The 21,944-nt window shown below is 39.2% G+C and overlaps 1 protein-coding gene and 1 pseudogene across 5 annotated transcripts in view; both read left to right on the forward strand.

Moving 5' to 3' along the window:
* Window positions 1–19,971, forward strand: part of LOC136844949 (uncharacterized) — a 351,479-nt gene extending 331,508 nt beyond the window's left edge. For all 5 annotated transcript variants that reach the window (XM_067114372.1, XM_067114374.1, XM_067114375.1 and 2 more), the window contains 3 exons: window positions 2,073–2,189; window positions 12,475–12,757; window positions 18,115–19,971. In XM_067114372.1, coding sequence (XP_066970473.1) covers window positions 2,073–2,189; window positions 12,475–12,757; window positions 18,115–19,141 — 1,427 coding nt within the window. In that variant the 3' untranslated portion in view covers window positions 19,142–19,971. The remainder of the gene's footprint in view (window positions 1–2,072; window positions 2,190–12,474; window positions 12,758–18,114) is intronic.
* On the forward strand, window positions 4,537–4,654 carry LOC136845372 (5S ribosomal RNA; annotated as a pseudogene).
* Window positions 19,972–21,944: the final 1,973 nt, after the last annotated feature.

The following is a 21,944-nucleotide window of genomic DNA, read 5'->3' on the forward strand; positions in this document are numbered from 1 at the left end:
CCGTAAGTCGGAAAATCGTCAAAAATCTTAAGAAAACCTTACTTTTAATGCTCTGGGTGCATTGAAAAACGATGTAAACTGCATTATTATTGAGTTTTACATAAAAAAACCTTCAAATTATGATTATTCTGCCGTTTTTAGCCATATTTCTTCCGTCCGGATCGGCGTGACGCGTCGAACCCCGAACATGCGCCGAAGCGGGAAATAATTTCTGATGAATATATTTGAAAAGCGTCGTAACCTCGGAACGTCGTAAGCCGGAACCGTCATAAACCGGGGACTGCCTGTATAGATGAAACTAAAACTCACAATCTTAAGTACTTGGAATATTTTTTAGTTTAGTAACATGAATACGTACACAACTTTATTGAAAATTGTGAATTTTGACATTTTCAAAAGTTACAGTTCAGAAAAGAACTGCATGCTACATTAGGGGATTCCAGCGTGCTTTTCCCAGGTCCCAGTCTGACACGTTTGGCCAAGTCCTGCGATCATTACTAGTTTTTAGGTTTTCTTGTATCATTAATGCATTACTGCTGTAAAATCTTGAGCTTAATCATGATCCAAAAGTGTAAATCTCTTAGGTCTGCTAGAAGTGCTACTAAGAAGCCAAAGAAAGTGAAGACCCTGAAAGAAAAGATTGAATTTCTAGATTTTCTACACTGCAGATTCATCTGCAGTCCAGCCTTTTAAATCCGGGAACCTTGGGACCAGGCCACTGCCGGACCACAGAAAGTCCTGGAATATAGAATTCATCCCAAAAAAATGAAGCCCCTATGTAAACATAGTCTTGCAAGCTAATTCCACATACAAATAGTCTACTACTTGGCTAAGTTCTGACACTGCTTTTTATCATTTTATTACTCAGATATATTCTGTTTTTTATCATTTTATTACTCAAATATTTTCACTTTATCATTTTATAACTTCATGCTGTATAATTTTCTTTAAAATAGTGTACCTTATTTAACACATTTAGCCTACATTGCCAAGTTAGCATAACCGTAAGGTAGCTACAGTACTTAACTTTTCTCAGAATCTGCAGAATATTATCGGTGACTTTCATGTAAATTTACTATCTTCATAATTATCTCTATTTGTTTCATCATTATTTATTTTGATTGTAGAGGTTAATGGAATGACAGAAACAATGAATGAAATTCGGCGATCACTTAGTGCATTTGAACATCGCTGTTAAAATGTAGACAAGCACACCGCCATCTATTGAGGAAAATGAACACTAAACATTCGCTAACGGGAGAAGCATTTTCTAGCATAGATAAAAGACTTATGCTTGGGCTTCTTACCTCTAGCATCATCTGATCTCATGGGTGGCATATCGAATGGGTAACTATACAGCTATATAAAAGAAATGATCAAAACCGTATCTCAAGCACTCTAAGAGTAAGTAATTGCCAAATGTCTCATTGTTTTGATTAAAATTTTTGACTTGGTAGAGCCTTCTCAAGCAAAATCTTTAAAAGAATATGTTTATTCATTTAAAGTTAATATCAAAAACATATTTGACTTCACTTGTTTTCATTGCTAACAATTATTTTCATAAAGACAAAAGAGATATGGCAAATTTTTGTATAAACAGTATATGGTGCCGCCCTCCTGGCTGTGCAATGAACTAATGGCGGCTGAATCAAAATCAACTTGAACTACGGGAATTCCTGGACCACAAAATGCCAGTTTTAAGAGGTTCAACTGTACTGTGCATGCCTACCATTACAGCATCAGTGAGTCGACCATAAAATTATTTACATGGGAAGAAAAAAGACATTCCATATAACAGTTGCTGCAGCTACACTAGCAGGTGCAAAATCACTGCATCACGCACAAAATGCTTCTCTCTGTAGTAGGGAAACGACTTCATCTCTGTAGGTGGATGATTGCTGTTAAAAAAGGCATCCCAGTCGACTCAAAGTTAGAAAAAAGGCCAGATCCTTATATGAATTTGTAATCAAGTAAAAGTGAAGGATAGAGTGTTAATTTCAGGAGGAATGTCTTAGCATTGTGCTCTTGCCTGTGTCATACTGATAACATAAAAGAATTTTTGTGTTTTCCAGATTTTATTGTTGTTAACTACAAATACAAGAAAGATGCAGAACAAGCCAAGCAGCTTGTGAATATCCTTAAAAGTTTTGGTCCAAAATCTAAAGCAAAAGTTGTTTCGAAAGATGAAGGTAAGTTCAGTGGTTAAACTTGGAAAGAGTTTATAGTGAATGTTACAACAGACTCCTTATTTATCCTCCTGTAATTTAAACAATTGTTTGTTCATGCGACTTACCTGTCAGATATATATATAGCTGTATTCTCCGAAGTCCGACAGAATTCCAAAAACTTGCGGCACACGCAGTGGGGCCAGGTGGTTAGTACCCATTCCCGCCGCTGGGAGGCGGGTATCAGGAACCATTCCCATTTTCTATTCAGATTTTCTCTGTCGCCGGTACTGTGAACATCTGTTTTCAGTACCTCCGTCTTTGGATTTCGTAAACTCGTTATTTTCCACTTAAGTATTCTATTTGACTTTTGGTTTTTGTCTTTGGATTGTGGATTGGCATAGGCTTTTGTGGAATTTGCTTTTGATTGCTCTTTGGATGATGTCTGGATCTAGTTATGCTAGCTTCAGAGTATGTTGTGTGAATGAGTTTAAGGTGAGGCTACCGAAAGCTTCGGTAGATCCTCACAATATATGCATGAGGTGTAGGTGGCAGGTTTGCTTGATAAATGATCGCTTACTTTGCCTCCCACCCTGCTAATTTATTAGTTCAGGATTTCATTCTCGCACTAATAGTGCTCCTTTTTGCATCTGGAAGATGGCTAACAAAATAATGACTTTTGCGGAGGTGCATAGATTGAGCGAGTCAAGCGATAATAAAGAAGAAGCAATAGTAATGCCGGGTCAATCAAAGTGCACGTCGTGAAAACGGACTCGTAAGGCGGACGCTGAAGGGGATATGTCCAATAAAGTTAGTCGTAACTATGTTGTTACAACAAAATCAAACACTTATGGAGTTATTAAAGGAAATGTAAGGTTTGTTTTTGGAGATAGTCTACCGAGAGCAGCGGAACTAGACGAGTGACGTCACGTAGGCAAATGGCTGCCTCCTAGTAAAAAGTAAACAAACGCTTTCGCGAGTTCAAAGTAGCACGGTAAACGTTAAAGATGCCATAATTTACTCAGGTCAGTATCAAACATTAGTTTTAGTCAGGGTGAGAGATAACCTACCATAATTTTAGTTAAAACGACGAGAATAGGTTTTATCTCGCCGAGACTGATTTATATCTACCGCCTAACGTAGAAGAAGCCAAATTCGTATAACTAGTACTCGTAGGCTAAGCGGGAGTTAAGACTTCCCAAGTAGGTAGCCTATTTCACAATATATTGACTGGGGGCCTTTCTGTCAAGCATGCTTCGTCTCCCAGTCGTGCTCACCGCTCGCTGGATCGCCATTGTGACGCTCTGCTGCAGCGTGACGCCCGCAAGCAGCTATCCTGGACGCTTCTGTAGCTGCTCGTCAGACGCCCCTGCCGTGCAGGCGCCGCTGCAGGACGCCGCCGTGCAGGACGCCGGCTGGACCGCCATCGTGATGCTCCGCAAGCAGCTATCCTGGAATAAATAGCTGCTCGTCAGGATGCTCCTCTCGCTGCCGTGCAGGACGCCGCTCGGCAGGACGCCGCTGGACCGGATGGACTCTCGAGGACGCCTCTTTGGTTGCTCGGACGTGACGCTCAGAGCAATCAAAGACTGCGGGAAGCGAGATCCCATCTGCGTGTTGGACCGCAAGGCCTTTGTTCTCCCAAGGCCTTGGGAGACTTGTTTCTCCCATTGAAGAGGAGAAGTCTCTTGTGAGTCGGAGCCTGCAGTCCTTGAGCAGCCTCCCCTTCCTCGTTCACGGACTACCAGGTGTTAGCCGGTTTTTCTTAAGGACTTGTTTGGCGACAAGTTCAAACCCTCGGCCCTCTCTCTCCTCCTTCGCAGTTTGCTTGGCCCCAGACGAGGAGAGCGCCGGGGTTTGTCAAGATGACTTCGTCTCTGGCGACGAAGAAGGCCTTCAAGAAGGTTAACACCTGGATGGAGGAAAGGAAGACCCAAGGCAAGACTTCTTTTGCCCTACCTCCGTCCAAGCTGAGCGGCAAGGCAGGTATGTGGTACGAGACCGGAGAGGACGTCGGCTCAAGAGTTCCTTCGTTGTCCCAGGGAGACTTCGCTGAAGCTTGGTCGACGCGCCTAGAAGGTCCCTCTCCTGTCGGCTGCCAAAGTGTCCTGGACTATGTCGGAGACGGATCACCATTTGAAAGGACTGTTTCGAACCATGGAGGTCTTCAATTTCCTGGACTGGTGTTTGGGGGCTCTAGTCGTCAGGATTAGGAGTCCCGACTCGATCAGCCTGGGGGAGCTGTCCAGCGTGTTGAACTGCATGGACAAGGCAGTCAGGGATGGCTCGGAGGAACTGGCTTCCCACTTTTGTACGGGCCTCTTGAAGAAGAGGGCCTTGTACTGTAACTTTACAGCCCACGGCCCTACCAGCCAACGGCCATACCACGTTGCAAAGCACCGCTTCGTCCGATCAGAAAAGTTAAGCAACGTTGGGTCTGGTCAGTACTTGGATGGGTGACCGCCTGGGAACACCGGATGCCGTTGGCCATACTTTGCAAAGTCAGTTTCTCCGTCGCAGAGGGCAGAATTGCTGTTCTCCCCGCTGAGCCATCTCTTCCCCCAGTCCTTGATCAAGGATCTCTCCTCCAGCTTGAAGGAGAAGGCCACTCAAGACCTCTTGGCACTCGGCCAAGACGCCCGGCAGTCCCTTTGACGTCGTTGTCGGGTCAGACCTCCAGGAAGCAGAAGCCCTTTCGTGGAGGAGCTTCTTCCTCGAGATCTTCTCCCGAGGTAGATGTCTTTCCAGAGGCGGAGCCCTGCCTAAACCTAGGGGCAAGAAGTGACTTGCAGCGCTCCAGACACCTGTAGGAGCCAGGCTTCTTTCGTTTATGTAGAGCCTGGAGAGCAAGAGGGGCAGACACCTGGTCCCTTGAAGTTATCGAGAGAGGATACAAGATCCCTTTCGACTCACCACTTCTGTGCATCGCCGCCCAGGATCTGTCGTCCTCATTCCATCAAGAGAAGCAACAGATCCTTTTCGAGCTATTAGAGCAAATGCTCGAGAAAGAGCTGTGGAGAAAGTCCTGGAGCTGGACTCCCCAGGATTCTACAACCGACTGTTCCTAGTTCCAAGCAGTCGGGAGGATTGAGACCAGTCCTAGATGTCAGCAGACTGAACTGCTTCATGGTGAAGGAGAAGTTCACGATGGAGACGTCCCAGTCTTTTTAGGAGCATTAAGACCAGGAGATTCGATGGTCGTCTGGACTTACAGGACGCTTACTTTCACGTTCCCATACATCCCCAGTTGAGGAAGTACCTGAGGTTTGTACTAGGGGACGAGTGTTTCAATTCAGAGCTCTTTGCTTCGGCTAACACAGCTCCCATGATCTTCACGATTATCATGAGAAATGTGGCGAGATGGCTTCACTTGGCGGGTATTCGTGATCTCGCTTTACCTGGCCGATTGGCTCATCCGAGCCTCTTCACAGTCAAAGTGTCTGGAGGACCTGAATGCGAATTTAGAGTTGACAAAGTCCCTAGGACTTCTAGTGAACGGAAGAAAGTCCCATCTGATCCCGACGCAGCCATCGTCTATCTGGGGATTCAGATGGATTCAGTGGCTTTTCAAGCTTTTCCATCCCAGGAACGTCAGCAGCAATGCTTAGAAAGTCTCATCCTTCCTAGGGAAGGAAATATGCTCGGTGAGGGAATGGATGAGTTTGCTGGGGACCATTTCCTCTCTGGAGAAGTTTGTTTCCCTGGGAAGACTTCATCTCAGGCCACTCCAGTTTTTCCTGGCGGAAAACTGAATAGACAAGGAGAATCTAGAGGAGACCCTGAAGATCTCTCCCGTTTTCAAGATTCACCTGAGGTAGTGGCTCGACCCTCGAGGTTGGCAGAAGGGGTTTCTCTACGCCTTCAGAGCCCCGACCTAGTGTTGTTTTCCTACACGCCCAGGGAGGGATGGGGAGCAACACTAGGAGGGGAAGAAGTGTCAGGCACCTGGAGAGGGGAACAGGTGTCCTGGCACATCAATCTCAAGGAATTAGGGGCAATCCTGCTGGCCCTTCAATCCTTCGAGAGCCAAGTGTCAGACCGAGTCGTACAAGTAAATTCAGACAACTCCACAGCCCTGGCATACCTCAAGAAACAGGGAGGAACTCTGTTCCTCGGTCCCTGTTTGCCCTGGCGAAGGAAATCCTGCTTTGGGCCCATGGGGATCACGACCTATGCAGGTTCGTTGCAGGAGTGGAGAATATCGGCGCGGACCTTCTCAGTCGACAGCCAGCTTCTACCGACCGAGTGGACCCTTCACGAGGAAGTATGCCAGGAGCTGTGGAGGTTATGGGGACGTCCCTTGGTAGATCTGCTCAGGCAGCCCCATTTCGAAAGGTACCTCAAAACTTCCCCGCTCTGAGTCTAACTGCATTCAGACTATCAGCCGACAACAAGGATCTTCACGATCTCTTGAGATCCTTTGAGACTGTCAAGGTACCTCATTCCAGGATGCCTCCGTGGAACCTGGATGTCGTTCTAAAATTTTTTATGTCAAATACCTTCGAGCCTCTTTCTTCGGCGTCTCTCAAGAATGTGACAAGGAAGGTTATTTTCCTAACTGCTCTGGCTACGGCAAAGAGAGTTAGTGAACTTCAGGCTATCAATAATCATGTAGGTTTTAGAGGCCATAATGCAGTATGTTCTCTAAGCCCTATGTTCTTGCTAAAAACGAGAACCCGTCTACCCCTTGGCCCAGGACCTTCGAGATTAAGGGTATGACGGAAATTCTCGGACAAGAACCAGAAAGAGTCCTGTGTCCTGTCAGGGCTCTCAAATTTTTATTTGCAGAAGACTCAGGAAAGTCGAGGTCCTTCGGACAGTCTGTGGTGCTCTGTCAAGAGGCCGGATTTGCCTCTTTCTAAGAATGCACTGGCGTTCTTTTTAGAAGCACCATTTTAGACGCACTTTCCAACGCTCAAGACAGTGACTTGAGTCTTTTGAAGTTAAGGCTCACGGTTAGAGCCATTGCAACCTCGGTGGCTTTCCAGAAGAACATGTCCCTTAGCGATCTTCTGGGTACCACCTTCTGGCTAAGCACCGGGTGTTCGCTCACATTACTTATGGACGTGAAGACGACATACGAAGACTGCTATTCGCTAGGACCATACGTTTCCGCACTCCAGATCGGCCCCATAACACTTCTAGGCCTGGACCTCTGTCGGACTCCCAGGACCAGGAGAGGGCAAGTCAAAAGCCGCAAGAGGGTTACGGGGCTTCCCACCGATCTGGCGTCCCCTTCGGCAGGACCTGTTGTTTTTTCTGCAGACACAGTGTTGCGGGCAGAGAGCGATACTCATCCTATCCTTTAGAGGTTAGGAAGTATATTTTAATCTTGATTTTGTTTTTTACGTCAGATCGGTCCCATAACGCATTTTTCTAGGCCTGGACCTCTGTCGGACTCCCAGGACCAGGGAGAGGGCATGTATAAAGCTGCAAGAGGGTTACGGGGCTTCCCCAATCTCTAAATCCCTTCGCAGGACCTGTTGACGCCTAGGTCAGGTGGTTGGTCGTTGCTCCTTTTGCCCTCACAGTATGGCCTTATGATCTAGTCCCATTGTGGTCACGCCCGTGGACAGATCATCTAGAACTCACCAGCTATATAGGTCACTACCTTGCTGGAGACTCTAGTAAAGCAGAAGCAGGCTTGTGTGACAGTAATCACGAAGTCAGCTATGCTAACATACAGGCCTGGACCTCTGTCGGACTCCCAGGACCAGGAGAGGGCATGTCGAAAGCTGTAAGTTGTTACGGGGCTTCCCACTGATCTGGCGCCCCTTCGGCAGCTCCTGTTAACGCTCTCGGTCAGGTGGTTGGTCGTTGCTCCTTTGCTCACAGTATGGTCTTATGATCTAGTCCCATTGTGGTCACGCCCCGTGACAGATCATCTAGAACTCATTATATAGGTCACTACCTTGCTGGAGACTCTAGTGAAGCAGAAGTAGGCTTGGGTGACAGTAATCACGAAGTCAGCTATGCTAGCAAGGCACAAGGAACCAAGGCGCCAATCGCCTACATATATTTGTTTCCTAAATCCTATTCTGTCTCTTCCCACCTCCAATGGTGGATTCAGCTATATATATATCTGACAAAAGTCGCATGAACAAAATGATATTTTAATGATAAAATAAAGTTTGTTCATACTTAAATGGCAGATATATATAATCATAGTGCCCACCCACCTCCCTCAGGAGACAGTGGCACTAGAAAATCTGAATAGAAAATGGGAATGGTTCCTGATACCCGCCTCCCAGTGGCGGGAATGGGTACTAACCACCTGCCCCACTGCGTGTGCCGCGAAGTTTTGGAATTCTGTCGGACTTGGAGAATACAGCTATATATATATCTGCCAGGTAAGTATGAACAAACTTTATTTTATCATTAAAATATCATTTTCAACTGAAACAGTTTGTGTCAGTTATTGTTCATAATTCCAATAAGATGCTATGTAGAATAATACAGCCTATAGTTAATCTATTGTATATACATTATTTTATTGGGATGATATATGAAATGCAGCAATGTTTATTCTCCTAATATTTTGTACCTGAAATGATAAGATGATAAGTTCTCAACAAAGTGAAAGTGAATATTTACAACCAAGACACTCGTAAAAATATGCTAATTTTACAAAGTTATGCATGTTTTTCCTAATAATTTATTTGATTTTGTAAAATTATAATTACAGCTCACACAGTATCATAACAGATAAGAACTAAAATCAGTAACAGATTCTGAGTATATTGATTATAAAATATTTATGAGATTTACTGAGGTGGGGAGATGCAGTACCTTTTTGGGAGGTATAAATGTTTTTTTAATATTTCTTTGCATTTTTCCTTGTAAAATTACAATTAGCTGACATACTATCATAAAAGATAAGAACTAAAACCAACAGCAATCCTTGGGTATATTTATGAGCAAATAAATAAAAAGACGTCATGGGATAGAAAGGGGCAATACATTTCTCTGTCAAGTCTCAAGGCACACTGATCCCCCTCTGTCCTGTGCTGAGCTACTACAGTAACCATAAGTCATTTATAACCATTGAAGTGCTATGAACATATTTCCCATTAAATTCATCCAATTCATATGGCATGTAATATTAATACTGATATGAGTTTGCCCATCCATCACTCAAAACCTGTTATAGATCCTCATATGATCATGCCTGCCCATTAAGGGTTAAAATGAATGAGCAACCATTCATCCTTACTGTAGTGAAGAACTGCACTCTATGTTAATACTGTATTATATGGGAATAATATAATTAGAAGAAAAGAAGCTCTGAAAGAATCAATGAAATACACAAAGGAAGTATTGGATATCATAAAAGAAGTTAAAAAGGGCCAAGTCCCATATCAAAACTGATAAATTTTAATCCTTAGAAATGTTTACACAAGTTAATCTAGGAAGTATCAAATTTTTTAGGAACAAAATGAATTTGTTCTTATATATCCGCAACACATACTCATAATACAGCACAATTTTATGTCCTTAAAATCCCAGAGACAGACACATCAATCATTTATTTAACAAACAGAAGAAAAGAGGTATCTCTGCACATGTGTAACCAGATCTCGGAAATCCCAGAAGTTAACGTCTCGCTTTCTAGTAGTGTGGAATCAACAGGGTCAAGGGGTTTGAGCTTGGATTGTAAGTAATGGGTTTGTATGAAAGAAGTTATCTTGTTTTTGAAAAGTTAGATTTGTTTCACAACAAACCTTCCTTATAATTGAGCCTGAGTCACTCCTTCGGTGGAAAGTATGTGCTACTGTGACCTCAGAATTGACTGGTTGGGCTGCAGGATCCATTTTAGGGCTCCTGTGAGTCTACAGCTCAGCCAGAAAAGGGGAGTTGTAGTCATAAGGTGGGAACAATTCAGTAATGAGGTATGGAATATGAATCATCGGAAATGGAAACAAAACCTCGAGGCAGTAAAGATGAACTAAACTTAAAAGACTAAGGATTTTGTCTAAATTTCTTTACATTAACCCTTAAACGCCTACTGGACGTATCATACGTCGACTAAAATTGTCTGTTGGGTGCCGAGTGGACGTACCGCACGTCGACTAAAAAAATTTCAACCTTCGGTCAACTTTGACTCGACCGAAATGGTCGAAAAAACGCATTGTAAGCTAAAACTCTTACATTCTAGTAATATTCAATCATGTACCTTCATTTTGCAACAAATTGGAAGTCTCTAGCACAATATTTCGATTTATGGTGAATTTTTGAAAAAAACTTTTTTCTTACGCACGGGCGGTAACTCAGCCGAAAATTTCATAAATTCTTTCGTCATTTTGTCGTAATTTTTGCACTGTTCTATATTAGCCGTTACATAAAGTTTTATATATGAAAATGTGCGCAATTTCATGTACAATACAGCAAAATACAACCCATGGTTGTAGCTTTTATCAGTTTGGAAATATTTTCATATAAACCACGATAACTGCCAAAATTTCAACCTTCGGTCAACTTTGACTCGACCGAAATGGTAAAAACGCAATTGTAAGCTAAAACTCTTACATTTTAGTAATATTCAATCATTTACCTTCATTTTGCAAAACCAATTGGAAGTCTCTAGCACAATATTTCGATTTATGGTGAATTTTTGAAAAACAGTTTTTCCTTACGTCCGCGCCAGAAATTCTTTAAACACGTTGTCGTAATGTTTGCACTGTTTTATAGTAGTCGTTACATAAAGTTTTATATATGGAAATGTGCGCAATTTCATGTAGAATACAACAGAAAATAACTCATGGTTGTAGCTTTTATCAGTTTTGAAATATTTTCATATAAATCACGATAACTGCCAAAATTTCAAGCTTCGGTCAACTTTAACTCGACCAAAATGGTAAAAAAAACGCAATTATAAGCTAGCAAAACTCGATTTATTACATTCTAGTAATATTCAATCATGTACCTTCATTTACATAAACCAATTGGAAAAAGTCTCTAGCTTTTACAATATTTCGATTTATGGTGAACTTTTTTTAAAAACATTTTCATTCTAGTAATATTCAATCGTTTACCTTCATTTTGCAATAAATTGGAAGTCTTAGCCAATATTTCGATTTATGGTGAATTTTTTAAAAACACTCGGCCGCCTAACATCTCAGAAATTCTTTCGTCTCGTTGTCGTAATATTTGCACCGTTTTATATTAGTCGTTACATAAAGTTTTATATATGGAAATGTGTGCAATTTCATTTACAATACAACAAAAAATAACTCATGGTTGTAGCTTTTATCAGTTTTGAAATATTTTCATATAAATCACGATAAATAGAAAAAATTTGACTTTCGGTCAACTTTAACTCGACTGAAATGGTCGAAAACTGCAATTGTAAGCTAAAACACTTACAGTCTAGTAATATTAAATCAATTAGCTTCATTTTTCAACAAACGGGAAGTCTCTAGCACAGTATTTCGATTTATGGTGAATTTTTGAAAAAGAATTTTTTACGCTGCAGCGCTGCTACTTAATTCATGCATCATTTTGTGATAATATTTTTCTCTGTGTTGCTTTGATCGTTTTAAAATTTTTATATACCAAAATCATCGCAATTTAGTGTACAATACAACTAAAAAAATTAACTCATTAGCTTTAACCGTTTTGCTTACAGCGATTTGTATACAATTATATACGAGTTTTTTTTTTCGCTGTCATTTATTCCAATATTTATATATGAAAATATATTTTTTTTTCATTTCTGATGGTTGCATACTAAACTTCAGGCAATGACCAAAAAAATGAGCCAAAAATTAACTCTTAATCTTAAAAACTAAGCATGCTGTGATTTTTTTAAAAAACCTTTTTTCCGCTTCGGCGCTAACTCACCGAACGCCGCCGGCATACGGGAGACGTTTTTGTAAATAGGGCTTCGGCGTTAAAGGGTTAAAAGGAAAAGGAAAGATGTTAATAAAGGATTATTGCTTTGATTAATTAATGATTAAATAAAGGTAGATCTAAGTGAACAGGATGACAGATTTTGGGGATTGAGTTCTCAACAGCTCAACAGACATTTTTCAATAGGTACATGAAAAGTGAGGCAGTTAACTGCCAGGAATGCAAGGATCTGAATGCACATGCAGAGAGCTACCTACTGGCTACAACTTGCTTTTGTATGATAAATAATAGAATTACATGATTTTGTGGATTACAAAATTTGGTTAAAGTGTAGGTAATGAGTTTGTGGTAAAACTGTGTATTCATTGGAAATGTACAGTGGTTTTAGTAAGGCAATGTTGTATGTCTTCAAAGTGCAAGTATATTTAAACAAGTTTATATTTTAATTTTCCTTTTACAGATGTCCAGATATGTTCTTATAAATCTAACTATGCTAAGGAAGGTTTGAGTGAAGAGTTCTCACGTTCATCAGAAAAGTCCACTGTTAAAGGAAGTTTGAGGGAAGAGTTGTCGCATTTGTCAGAAAAGTCCACTGTTAAAGGAGGCTTGAGGGAAGAGTTCTCACGTTCCTCAGAAAAGTCCACCAGAGAACATAAGACTGATAAGTACTCACATAATAAAAGAAAGGAGAAAAGTACTAGGAGGAGGTCAAGAGACAGGTTTTCTTCTGACTTACACAGAAGGTAAATAAAGCTTATCACAGTTTGTTGTAACTTTTTAAGTATACAGAAATTAAAGTTTATTACTGTTTGTTGCAACTCTTGGTAAACTAGCCTGTCATTTGTTTATTCATGGTTCATTGGAAATTTAGCTTATAAGGCATGTTGTTAAATTATGAGTGAAGTAATAATTGAGCAAGTTTTCCAATAAGCAAGTTCTCCCTCAGTAAGGGATTCCCTATCTCGGTTTCCCAATCTCATTTTTATCACAAACCCATTGATTATAAAATAGCCCTTTACTGAATGGGACATATCTCAGGTACATGGAGCAATAAGTTCTTTAAAGAATATTTCCTCACTCATGCTAAGCAAATTCAGTCTTACTCTGTAGCCTTTTTGTGCATTCTGCAGGATTTTGGATCATTTCTTGCTGCCAGCTTGTTACAGAAAGTGAAGGTTCAGTGAGTTGTTGCTGTTGTTCTTATGAGCATTTTTCTTACAGTATATATAGAACATGCTTGGAATGTTACCAGTTATGCTACTAGAATTTCCCTTATACAGGTAACTAATGCACTTTTATATTTTCACAGAGTAATTTTTTTTTTATTAAATTTTCCTCGCTTAGGTATAACTTCGTTGGCTTTATAGTTTTTCCCATTGTTTTATTCTTTTGTTCCTGCAGTTGCTTGGTATGCTTTATATAGAATTTTTGAGACCAATGATGTGTGTATACATAAACACAGTAGGTCTCTCCTATGTTATTCTTATTGTGCTTTAGACTGGGCTCTTTAAATGTTATTTTCAAGAACGTTTAAAGTTATCTGTAATCTTCTGTTTTATTATGATCACTGATTTCTCATTTCACCTTATCATGTGCATGCTTGTAAAACTTACCCTACATGTACATCCTTGGTACATATGGCACTTCTCAATGATGTTGTGTCCAAAGCAAATGCATTTTCAGAATGCTGCTAAAAAAGTAATTTATCTTCTTCTGTTGTAGTGAAGTTAAAGATTTGTCATTTCACCTCAAAAACACAGAAGCTGTATTTATATGTATTTTAATACATTTTTATCTATTTATTAATTTAGTTTCTTTTTTCTTTTTAAATAAGTAGGATCTCTTCCTTTTGTATTGTCGTTTGTTTTGCCTCTTACGGGCAGTCCCCTGGTTATGACGTTCTGACTTTACAATGTAGCACCCTTGTGTGCTAGCCTACACACACCTACAGTCAAAATCTCCATTATCCCGCGATGACTAACCTGTGAGAGAAACCATGCGGTCGAGAGAAATGCAGCTTCTCTCGTACGTCTTTTGTGCATATATCTCCAGTGTCATTATTGTCATGGTCAGTGTACAGTGCTCCCTCATTTTTACATGGGGATAGATTCCAGAACCTACTTTGGAAATGCAAAATCTAGAGAAATGCACAAATCTCCTCTAAAAATGCTTAATAACTGGCTTATAACTGCCAAATGCCTTGTACCCCCTAAACTAAAATGCTTATAACCACCTTTTTTAACATTTCACTGCTTAATTTGATATTTCAAACAAAAATACACATAAATTATCATACTGAAACAATTTACTTTCATTTCAAACAAAAAATACACCCCAAACCACATCCCAAAACACCCAAAGTAACCTTACATTACAGTGCTCTCCTACTACTGTTACTCTTAAGTAGGCTATATACACCCCTAAAATGCGTTATAATTGCATATTTTAACAGTTCATCGCCAAACTTGACAGCTCAAACAAAAACATACCTCAAACTATCATCCCAGAACACCCTAATATCATTTCAAAGTCATGTTGCAAAATTAAGTACCAGTCTACAACTGTTACTCCTAAGTATCCCCCATCATTCAGACACGCACGTTTTTTTTTGACCTATGTAACTGTGTGCATCGCTCTGCACAATGACCATACATTTTACGTTTATTGATATTTTTCTGTGTTGTAAGATGATTTTGAAATGCTATTTACTGTAGAGGTATGTATTTTAGGGTAGTACTACTGTATAGAGCACATCTCTCTCTCTCTCTCAGAAAACACTGCAAAATATCAATAACATGTTATTTTACCTACAGAATCCATTTATACTCTCTCTCACTGCAAAATATCAGTAACATGTTATTTTACCTACAGAATCCATACATTCTGTATTGATCTAATCACCATAAAAATATTTAAAATCCGAATTTCATATGTAAACATAAATAGACACGACAGTAAACAAATCCAGCAAGTTCACGACAGATTGACGAAGGTAGTGTCGCCATATTTTTTGCTTTGTCTGATTTGTTGTAACGTATTTCATTGCAAGTTTAGTTGACTATGATTATCACACACGTTATAACAGTACACAAGAGAATATTTTATCACTGTTGACGTATCATCTCAAATCACTGTGAAAATATTTAAAATCCAAATTTCATACGTAGGTAACACTCGACATTTTTACTCTTCTCCCAGCCACTGTGAAGTCTCATCTCGTCCCCAGCAAGTTACTGTAATCCAATGTATTAACACTAAAGTTCTCTCTGAGATAAAGGAGAAAGATTGATTTTCTATGCTTGTAGGTTTATTTGTTTTGTAAAGTTAAACATAATGTTACTTTGTAATTCATTTTTTCATATTTTCCATGCATGTTTACTGTACATGCTTTTGCATTTCAAGAAAAGCAGACTGGAAAATAAAATTAAAATAATTAGCGAATATTTCAGATACTGTACAGTATGCTCTATCATCCAAAAACTCTTTACAGCATAGTAATATAATTTCAAATATGTCTTACATTACCTTCATTCTGGGGTGGGCCCTAGAATGAGCTTGACAAGTTTATGATTTTATTGAAGATTACAGTATTTAATTTATAGATACTTTGCTGTGTTTTGAGAGAGAGGGGGAAAGAGAGAGATATATTTACATTGTAAACTTGTTAAGCTCATTCTGGGGCCCATCTGGTATTCCAAGGTGGTCCCCAGAATGAGCTTAACAAGTTTACGATTTGTATTACAGGTTTATTTAATTTGTATGAAACATTTTATAGATGTTTTGCTGTGTTTACATTAAAATTAACATTTGAAAATTAGTAAATCATTTATCATAAAAATGTATATAGTCATGAAAATAAAATGAAAATATAGCAGTTAGTGAGTATTGCTCTATGAAAAAATTGTCGAATTAGTGAAAATTCCCCCGCGGACAAGTGAAAAATGTTTTCCACAAAAATCCACAACAAAATGAAACTCTGAAATGTGAAATGCTTAGAAAAGGGGACCACTCTATTATTATCATTGCATGTATTGTTATGCCAGCTTTCCACCCGTAGTCGTATGTATATTTCTGTCGGTGAACAAACACAGATGCTTGAATTTAATCCTTTTCTCAACCTGTCAGAGGTCAGGAGCTACATTGTGGCTCGCACAAGCTATTGACCTGCGTGAAAGTTTTGTAAATAAATCAGTAAACTAGTCTCCGTATCTTACTTGTACCTCGCCTCACATTGGTGACCCTGGAGAGATCCCCAACCAAGCCAGCAGAAGTGATCCCAACGTCGTCAGCGAAAACCTCACAGCTGCCTCCATATGCCTACCTCCCTTCACGCCCCACAACCCAGAGGCATGGTTCTTCAGGGTGGAAACGATTTTCCACACAAAGAAAATTACCTTGGCGATGTGCTGAGCAGAAACCGTCCTTGAATTCCTGCTGGATGACATCTTCAAACAGATAGCAGGATGGCTCAAAGGATTAGATGCCCCCTTCACCCAAGACCTACTAAAGGACCAGCTAAAGTCATCCTTCAGCATGCCGCCCGCCCAATGAACCAAGAAATTCCTTACCCACGTGGGGGCCCTGATTGGAGACGAACTGCCGTCGCATGCGTACACGTAACTGTGGCAGCTAATTATGCTGCCTGCCAAGTGTGGACAACACAGTTCATCCTTGGACCTCATGAGGGAGGTACTACTCACAAAACTACCTTGCCAGACAGTAGCAGCCATGCCCATAGAAGAGTTCCTGATGATGGTCAATGAAATACATACAACCCTCAGAGCAGTGGACCCCTCACAACCAGCAGTAGCAGCACCATATCGGACCTAGCAGACAACAGACAAGGAATCAGACAGCAAGCCAGAAGAGCCAGGAGGCTGTCCTGTAGTGCCCACATGTGCGGGCCTACACACACCTACAATCAAAATCTCCTTTATCCCGTGATGACTAACCCACGAGAGAAACCATGCAGTCGAGAGAAACGCAACTTCTCTCTTACATCTTTTGTACATATATCTCTATTATCATTATTATCATGATCTATGTCTTTTTACCATTGTATGTATCATTATGCCAGCTTTCCTACCATGTACAGTATGTATGATCTTCAGTCAAATGTTCTGTATCAGTTTGTATGTATATTTCTGTCTGTGAACAAACATAGATGCTTGAATTTAATCCCTTTCTCGACCTGTCAGAGGTCAGGAGCCACATTGCGGCTTGCACGAGCTATTGACCTGTTGGAAAGTTTTGTAAACAGGTCAGTAAACTTTAGTTTCCGTATCTTATTCGTACCTCACCTCACAACGGTGCTTGGCTCATGGCGCCGTTTACCTGATTTTACGGCGCTGTACCCGTTTTTTGCGCCATTCCCATTATTATTATGATGTGTTCTGGTTTACGGTGTTTTCCGAGTTACAGCGTGCCGCTGGGAACAGAACCCCTGCCATGGACTGGGGACTGCCTGCACTTCTTCCTAATGAACACCATATTCTTTGGAAGCTTGAATTTCAAGTCAGTGGCCCCTGTGGACTTGTTCCATATGAATAGGTTTCATCTTCTGAATAATAAAAACATTTGGCTTAGTTTCTGCTTTTTTCATGAGATATTTTTATCTTTGGCACTTGAACAAACAATTTAGGCACCACTAGTGGAAGAGAAGGCTTAAAGGAGATGGGGAGAGGGATGGTCTGGTACATTAAATCTTAAACTTTTCAGATTTTTAGAGCCTTATTTGTAGTATCATATGCAGTCATGTCAGTTTTAAAGTACTGTAGATGCTAGTATGGTGGAGAAACTTTTTTTTCATAGTATTGTCAGGGAGAGCTTTGTTGTAAAAAACTTGTTTGAATATCAAAGTGTGCATATATGATTATCAAGTAATGATGCCTTGAGAGGAGTATTTCAAGTCTGTCGCTGTGATTGACAGCATACTCTTTTAATTAGGAATGGAGAGCAAGATCCCTCTTCATTTTCAAGTCCTTCGCTCTTAAGCCTTGCAAAGTATACTGTATGTCATTTGTTTTTGGTATTGTTATTATTTTGAATTACCATTTTTTCTAATGTGACAGACATTTCAACCATTTTCTTTTGTTCACAGAAAGAAAACTCCATCCAAAGAAGAAGCTGAATACAAACTGGCTAAAAAAGAATTGAATATTGAACATGACAGAGATCTTGAATTATACCTTCAGACACCAGAGATTCATCCAGAGCATGATTGCCAGTATGTTCTTTTCAGAGAACAATACCAGCAGAAGTATCCTGGAAAGCTGGATGAAGAAAAGTACAAGAACCTTTGGAAAACATTTTGGAAAGTAGTAGTTACAGAAATTTTGAAAGAAGAGTATGATGAAAAAAGAAAGGTTCTTGACATTGAATATAAACTACATCTTGATAAGACATCTAAAGAGCCAATGAAACATAAATCATCTCCAGAAAGAGAGAATTTCCAGAAAGGAAAGGATTGTAAGGGTAAAAGGGCATCAGCTCACATTGAGGATGGTAAGAAAATGACAAAATCTGCGACACCTGATGGTGATGAAGAATCCTTTTTGGATGAAACTCTAAGATTACTTGCCGAAACGTCTCCTGCTCTGGGCATATTAGAGCCTTTATTCAAACAACTTAAAGAGGAGATAGAACATTGTCAGTGTGATCGTGCAAAGCTTTGTAAACTTTTTGAAGAAGAAGACAAAAAATTAATCTTGAAGAGGATATCAGAGAAAGCTAAAAAATTAAGTGAAATTACAAACTTCCCTGGATCAGAAATGCATGTAGTGAAACTCCAGCTAGCAAGTGTTCAAGCTCTCAAACTTTTGGACTATGCTACATCTGGTTCTGAAAAACAAAACTATTATGGAATAGACATAGAGTCTGTGGCAAAAGCAACTTACAACATGACTAATGCAGATATTATTCAGTCCATTAAAGATTTTCTAGCCTTAAAGGGGATCACAGACATTCAAGATGATGACCTCAGTAGTATTTATGATGCTGTAGTGCTAGCACATATGAAGTTATATTGCATGAAATCAGAAAGCTCCCCATTCAGAGACACTGCCAGTGGGATGAAAAGGCAACATGAAGATGAAGAATGTGGTCAACCTAGTAAACATAGGTTTTGAGAAATACCAAAGTGCTGTAGTGATATTTTATAGAACTTTTTTATGGCTATAAACAATAGATTGCATTATCAGGTTGTTGCAGTAACCTATTCTGGCTTGGCAATCTTGTGTACTGTATAATAAATTTTTTCTTGTAAACAACAGACTCATATAAAAAATGATACCTCATTGTGTGAAACTTTGGATATTGTTTGGATTTGTTTGAAAAAGGATGGAACAGTATATTCTGTAAAGTGAACTGCAATACTCATGATTTAGTTTATCTAATAAGTTGGTCCATTCCTCATGAATGATTTCCTAGGGGTCAGCGTAGTTCACGAAAAGGAGCATAAAAGTTTCCAAGGATTGTGCAGTAGTTGGCAGCAGGTAAATTTAAAGGTATGTAATTGATTTCATACACAGTTAACTGAAAAGAGATTATGCTGGAATTTAACTTTTTCATCATCTGCACTTTTTAAGGTTATTGTTGTTTTCTATGTGTGTTTCCTTCTTTACTTAGGAATATTGTTATATATAGTTATTAATATTTATGATTTCAATATCTGATGGTATTCTTACTGTAAGTCTCAAGTTTTAATGTATAATGCAGGAATGGACAAGAATTTCTGGAAAATCTTGGTTACTTGAATTCTTTGTCTACTACTGATTTTATTATTATTGTATGTACATATTTCATCTGTTTTTTTACCATTTAGAAAGTGTGTAGTACAGTACCATACTTGAGTTTTATATTAAACTGTGATAACCTTGTGTGTTATATTTAAGGTTACAGTGATTCCATGATAGTTGACATTTGGAAATAAAGTGTTATGGAGCTAGTAGGAAAAAAATTGGTGTTTCATTTATGTAATATAATTTAAAGTAATACTCATCAATACGCGTTACCACTTCCCTCCTGATCGTTAGTCTTTAAGGTAACTTGTATTTTGACATGAAACTTTATTAAGCCGGGCAGATTGCTCTGTTGTAATTCTCTGTTATATCATATTTGCAATATTACAGGGGTTGCTTTTAGTAGTGGTGCATTATGTAAAGTGGCTTGCGACCAAGTTTAGTGCAACTGTATAACCTAGGAAATCCATACCTTAGGAAAAACTTCACAGGTTAGTAATTATGTAAAAAAAAATTTTAAGTATTTTTCATGCATTTTTCAATTATATAGAGAGAAATAGTAAAAGCAAAATGAAAACCATATTTTACTTATGAAAGTTTACTCAATGCTTGTTAATGGAAAATCCATATCAAGTTCAGACTAACTGAACTTGTCTCTTAAATTTGACTACCTTTACTTTTTTTTCTCTTTTTTGAGAAGCCTGTACTGTAGTAACTTTTGACATTCTAACTAATTTTTGTTGTGTGTGTGCTTGATTAGGTAAAAATTATAGTTAGTGTATCCTGTAAAGGAGAATTTTTAGATAGAAATTATCATCATGAGTGTTTTTGTCGGATTTTCTTAGGGGATTAGATTTGAAAAAAGTTGTCACCACTCACTCCTACCTTGTGCTGTTTCTGTCTGAATTCCCATTAGGTCCAGATCCTCATTACTCCCGTTCTGTATGAGTTTTGGCCTTTATTCTGGTCTCAGAATTAACTGATCCTCTTTTTTTTCTTATGACAACATTCCAAAACCATTCAAATTTTGAGTTCTCAGTAGCTTTGCCAACTCTTGAACCCCCTAAATGCATGATTACTTAATGTCCACCCCATATGACTCAGTTCTTATCTGTAGAGAATCCAGTACAGTACTGACAGCAATGAAACATGTTTTTTATGGATACTCAAATTTCACTTGACAGTGAATGACAATTATTGAACACAAATGACTTGAGAAATTTTATTGATCTTTAACTTTTTTGATCTCTTCAAATTGTGAAGCTGTTATTTGTTAGATGGAATATAAGTAGGTTTCCCTTTACAAGAATAAACCTTTTTGGTGAGCCTTTTGAGAACTATTTTTGTTTTACAGCAAACCCACCAGTCATATTGTGCCTCCATTCAAACTCCTGGATGTCCCCAGACACACACAGTTGTTTTACTGATAGAACAAGAGCACCTGTACTTGCATGTGTGCCATGGCGCCATCTGTCGGCTGTAAGTGCTCTCTTCATAGCTTTTGTGTCTGTACTGCTGTCAACAGAGGTCCCAATAATCTCCCCAATATTTTTGTACAGTAGTCGTTAACAGTTTGTAATCAGCATCATAAGTACCCACTGATATTTTTCTTATTTTCCTCTTCATACCTAATCATTAACCCATTTTCTTTTCTCCACTATTTGTGGAAAGTGGGAGTTTAACCTTCACTAACAGGGATGTCTTTACTCTGTCTTGTAAGTATCTCTGGCATATATTGTGCTCTGCTGTTGTGATTTTGCCCTTGTGGGGTACTTAATTAAAGTATTTCAGGTGTCTTGTATTGTTTTGTCATTAAATCTTTTTGGGCCAGTTGTTTTTTTATAGGTTTATGTTCACTAACTACTGAACAAGTTAATAGTGCCCAGCAGTTGTGTGTGAAGTGCTGTTGTAGGGTTTTTTTACTTTTGCAGTTTGTCAGTTTTGGTTTTTTGTAAAACTTCAATTTGTATTACTAATTGTGTTTTTCACTAGATGTTGGCCACTTTGCCGCTCATAATTGATATCTATATAGTACCCTTTTTTCTGTAATGTAAGTGAATGGTTGTGTTATCAGTTACTTTGTGTATGCTGCATGTAGCTGTATTTCTGTATTTGGTTTTGAAGCTTTATTTTTTTTTTGTATTGTGTTGAGTTTGTTTACTCTTTTTACTGTATCATAATTATGCTTCTT

Source organism: Macrobrachium rosenbergii, chromosome 13 (genome assembly GCF_040412425.1).
Source record: "Macrobrachium rosenbergii isolate ZJJX-2024 chromosome 13, ASM4041242v1, whole genome shotgun sequence".
Lineage (NCBI taxonomy): Eukaryota > Metazoa > Arthropoda > Malacostraca > Decapoda > Palaemonidae > Macrobrachium > Macrobrachium rosenbergii.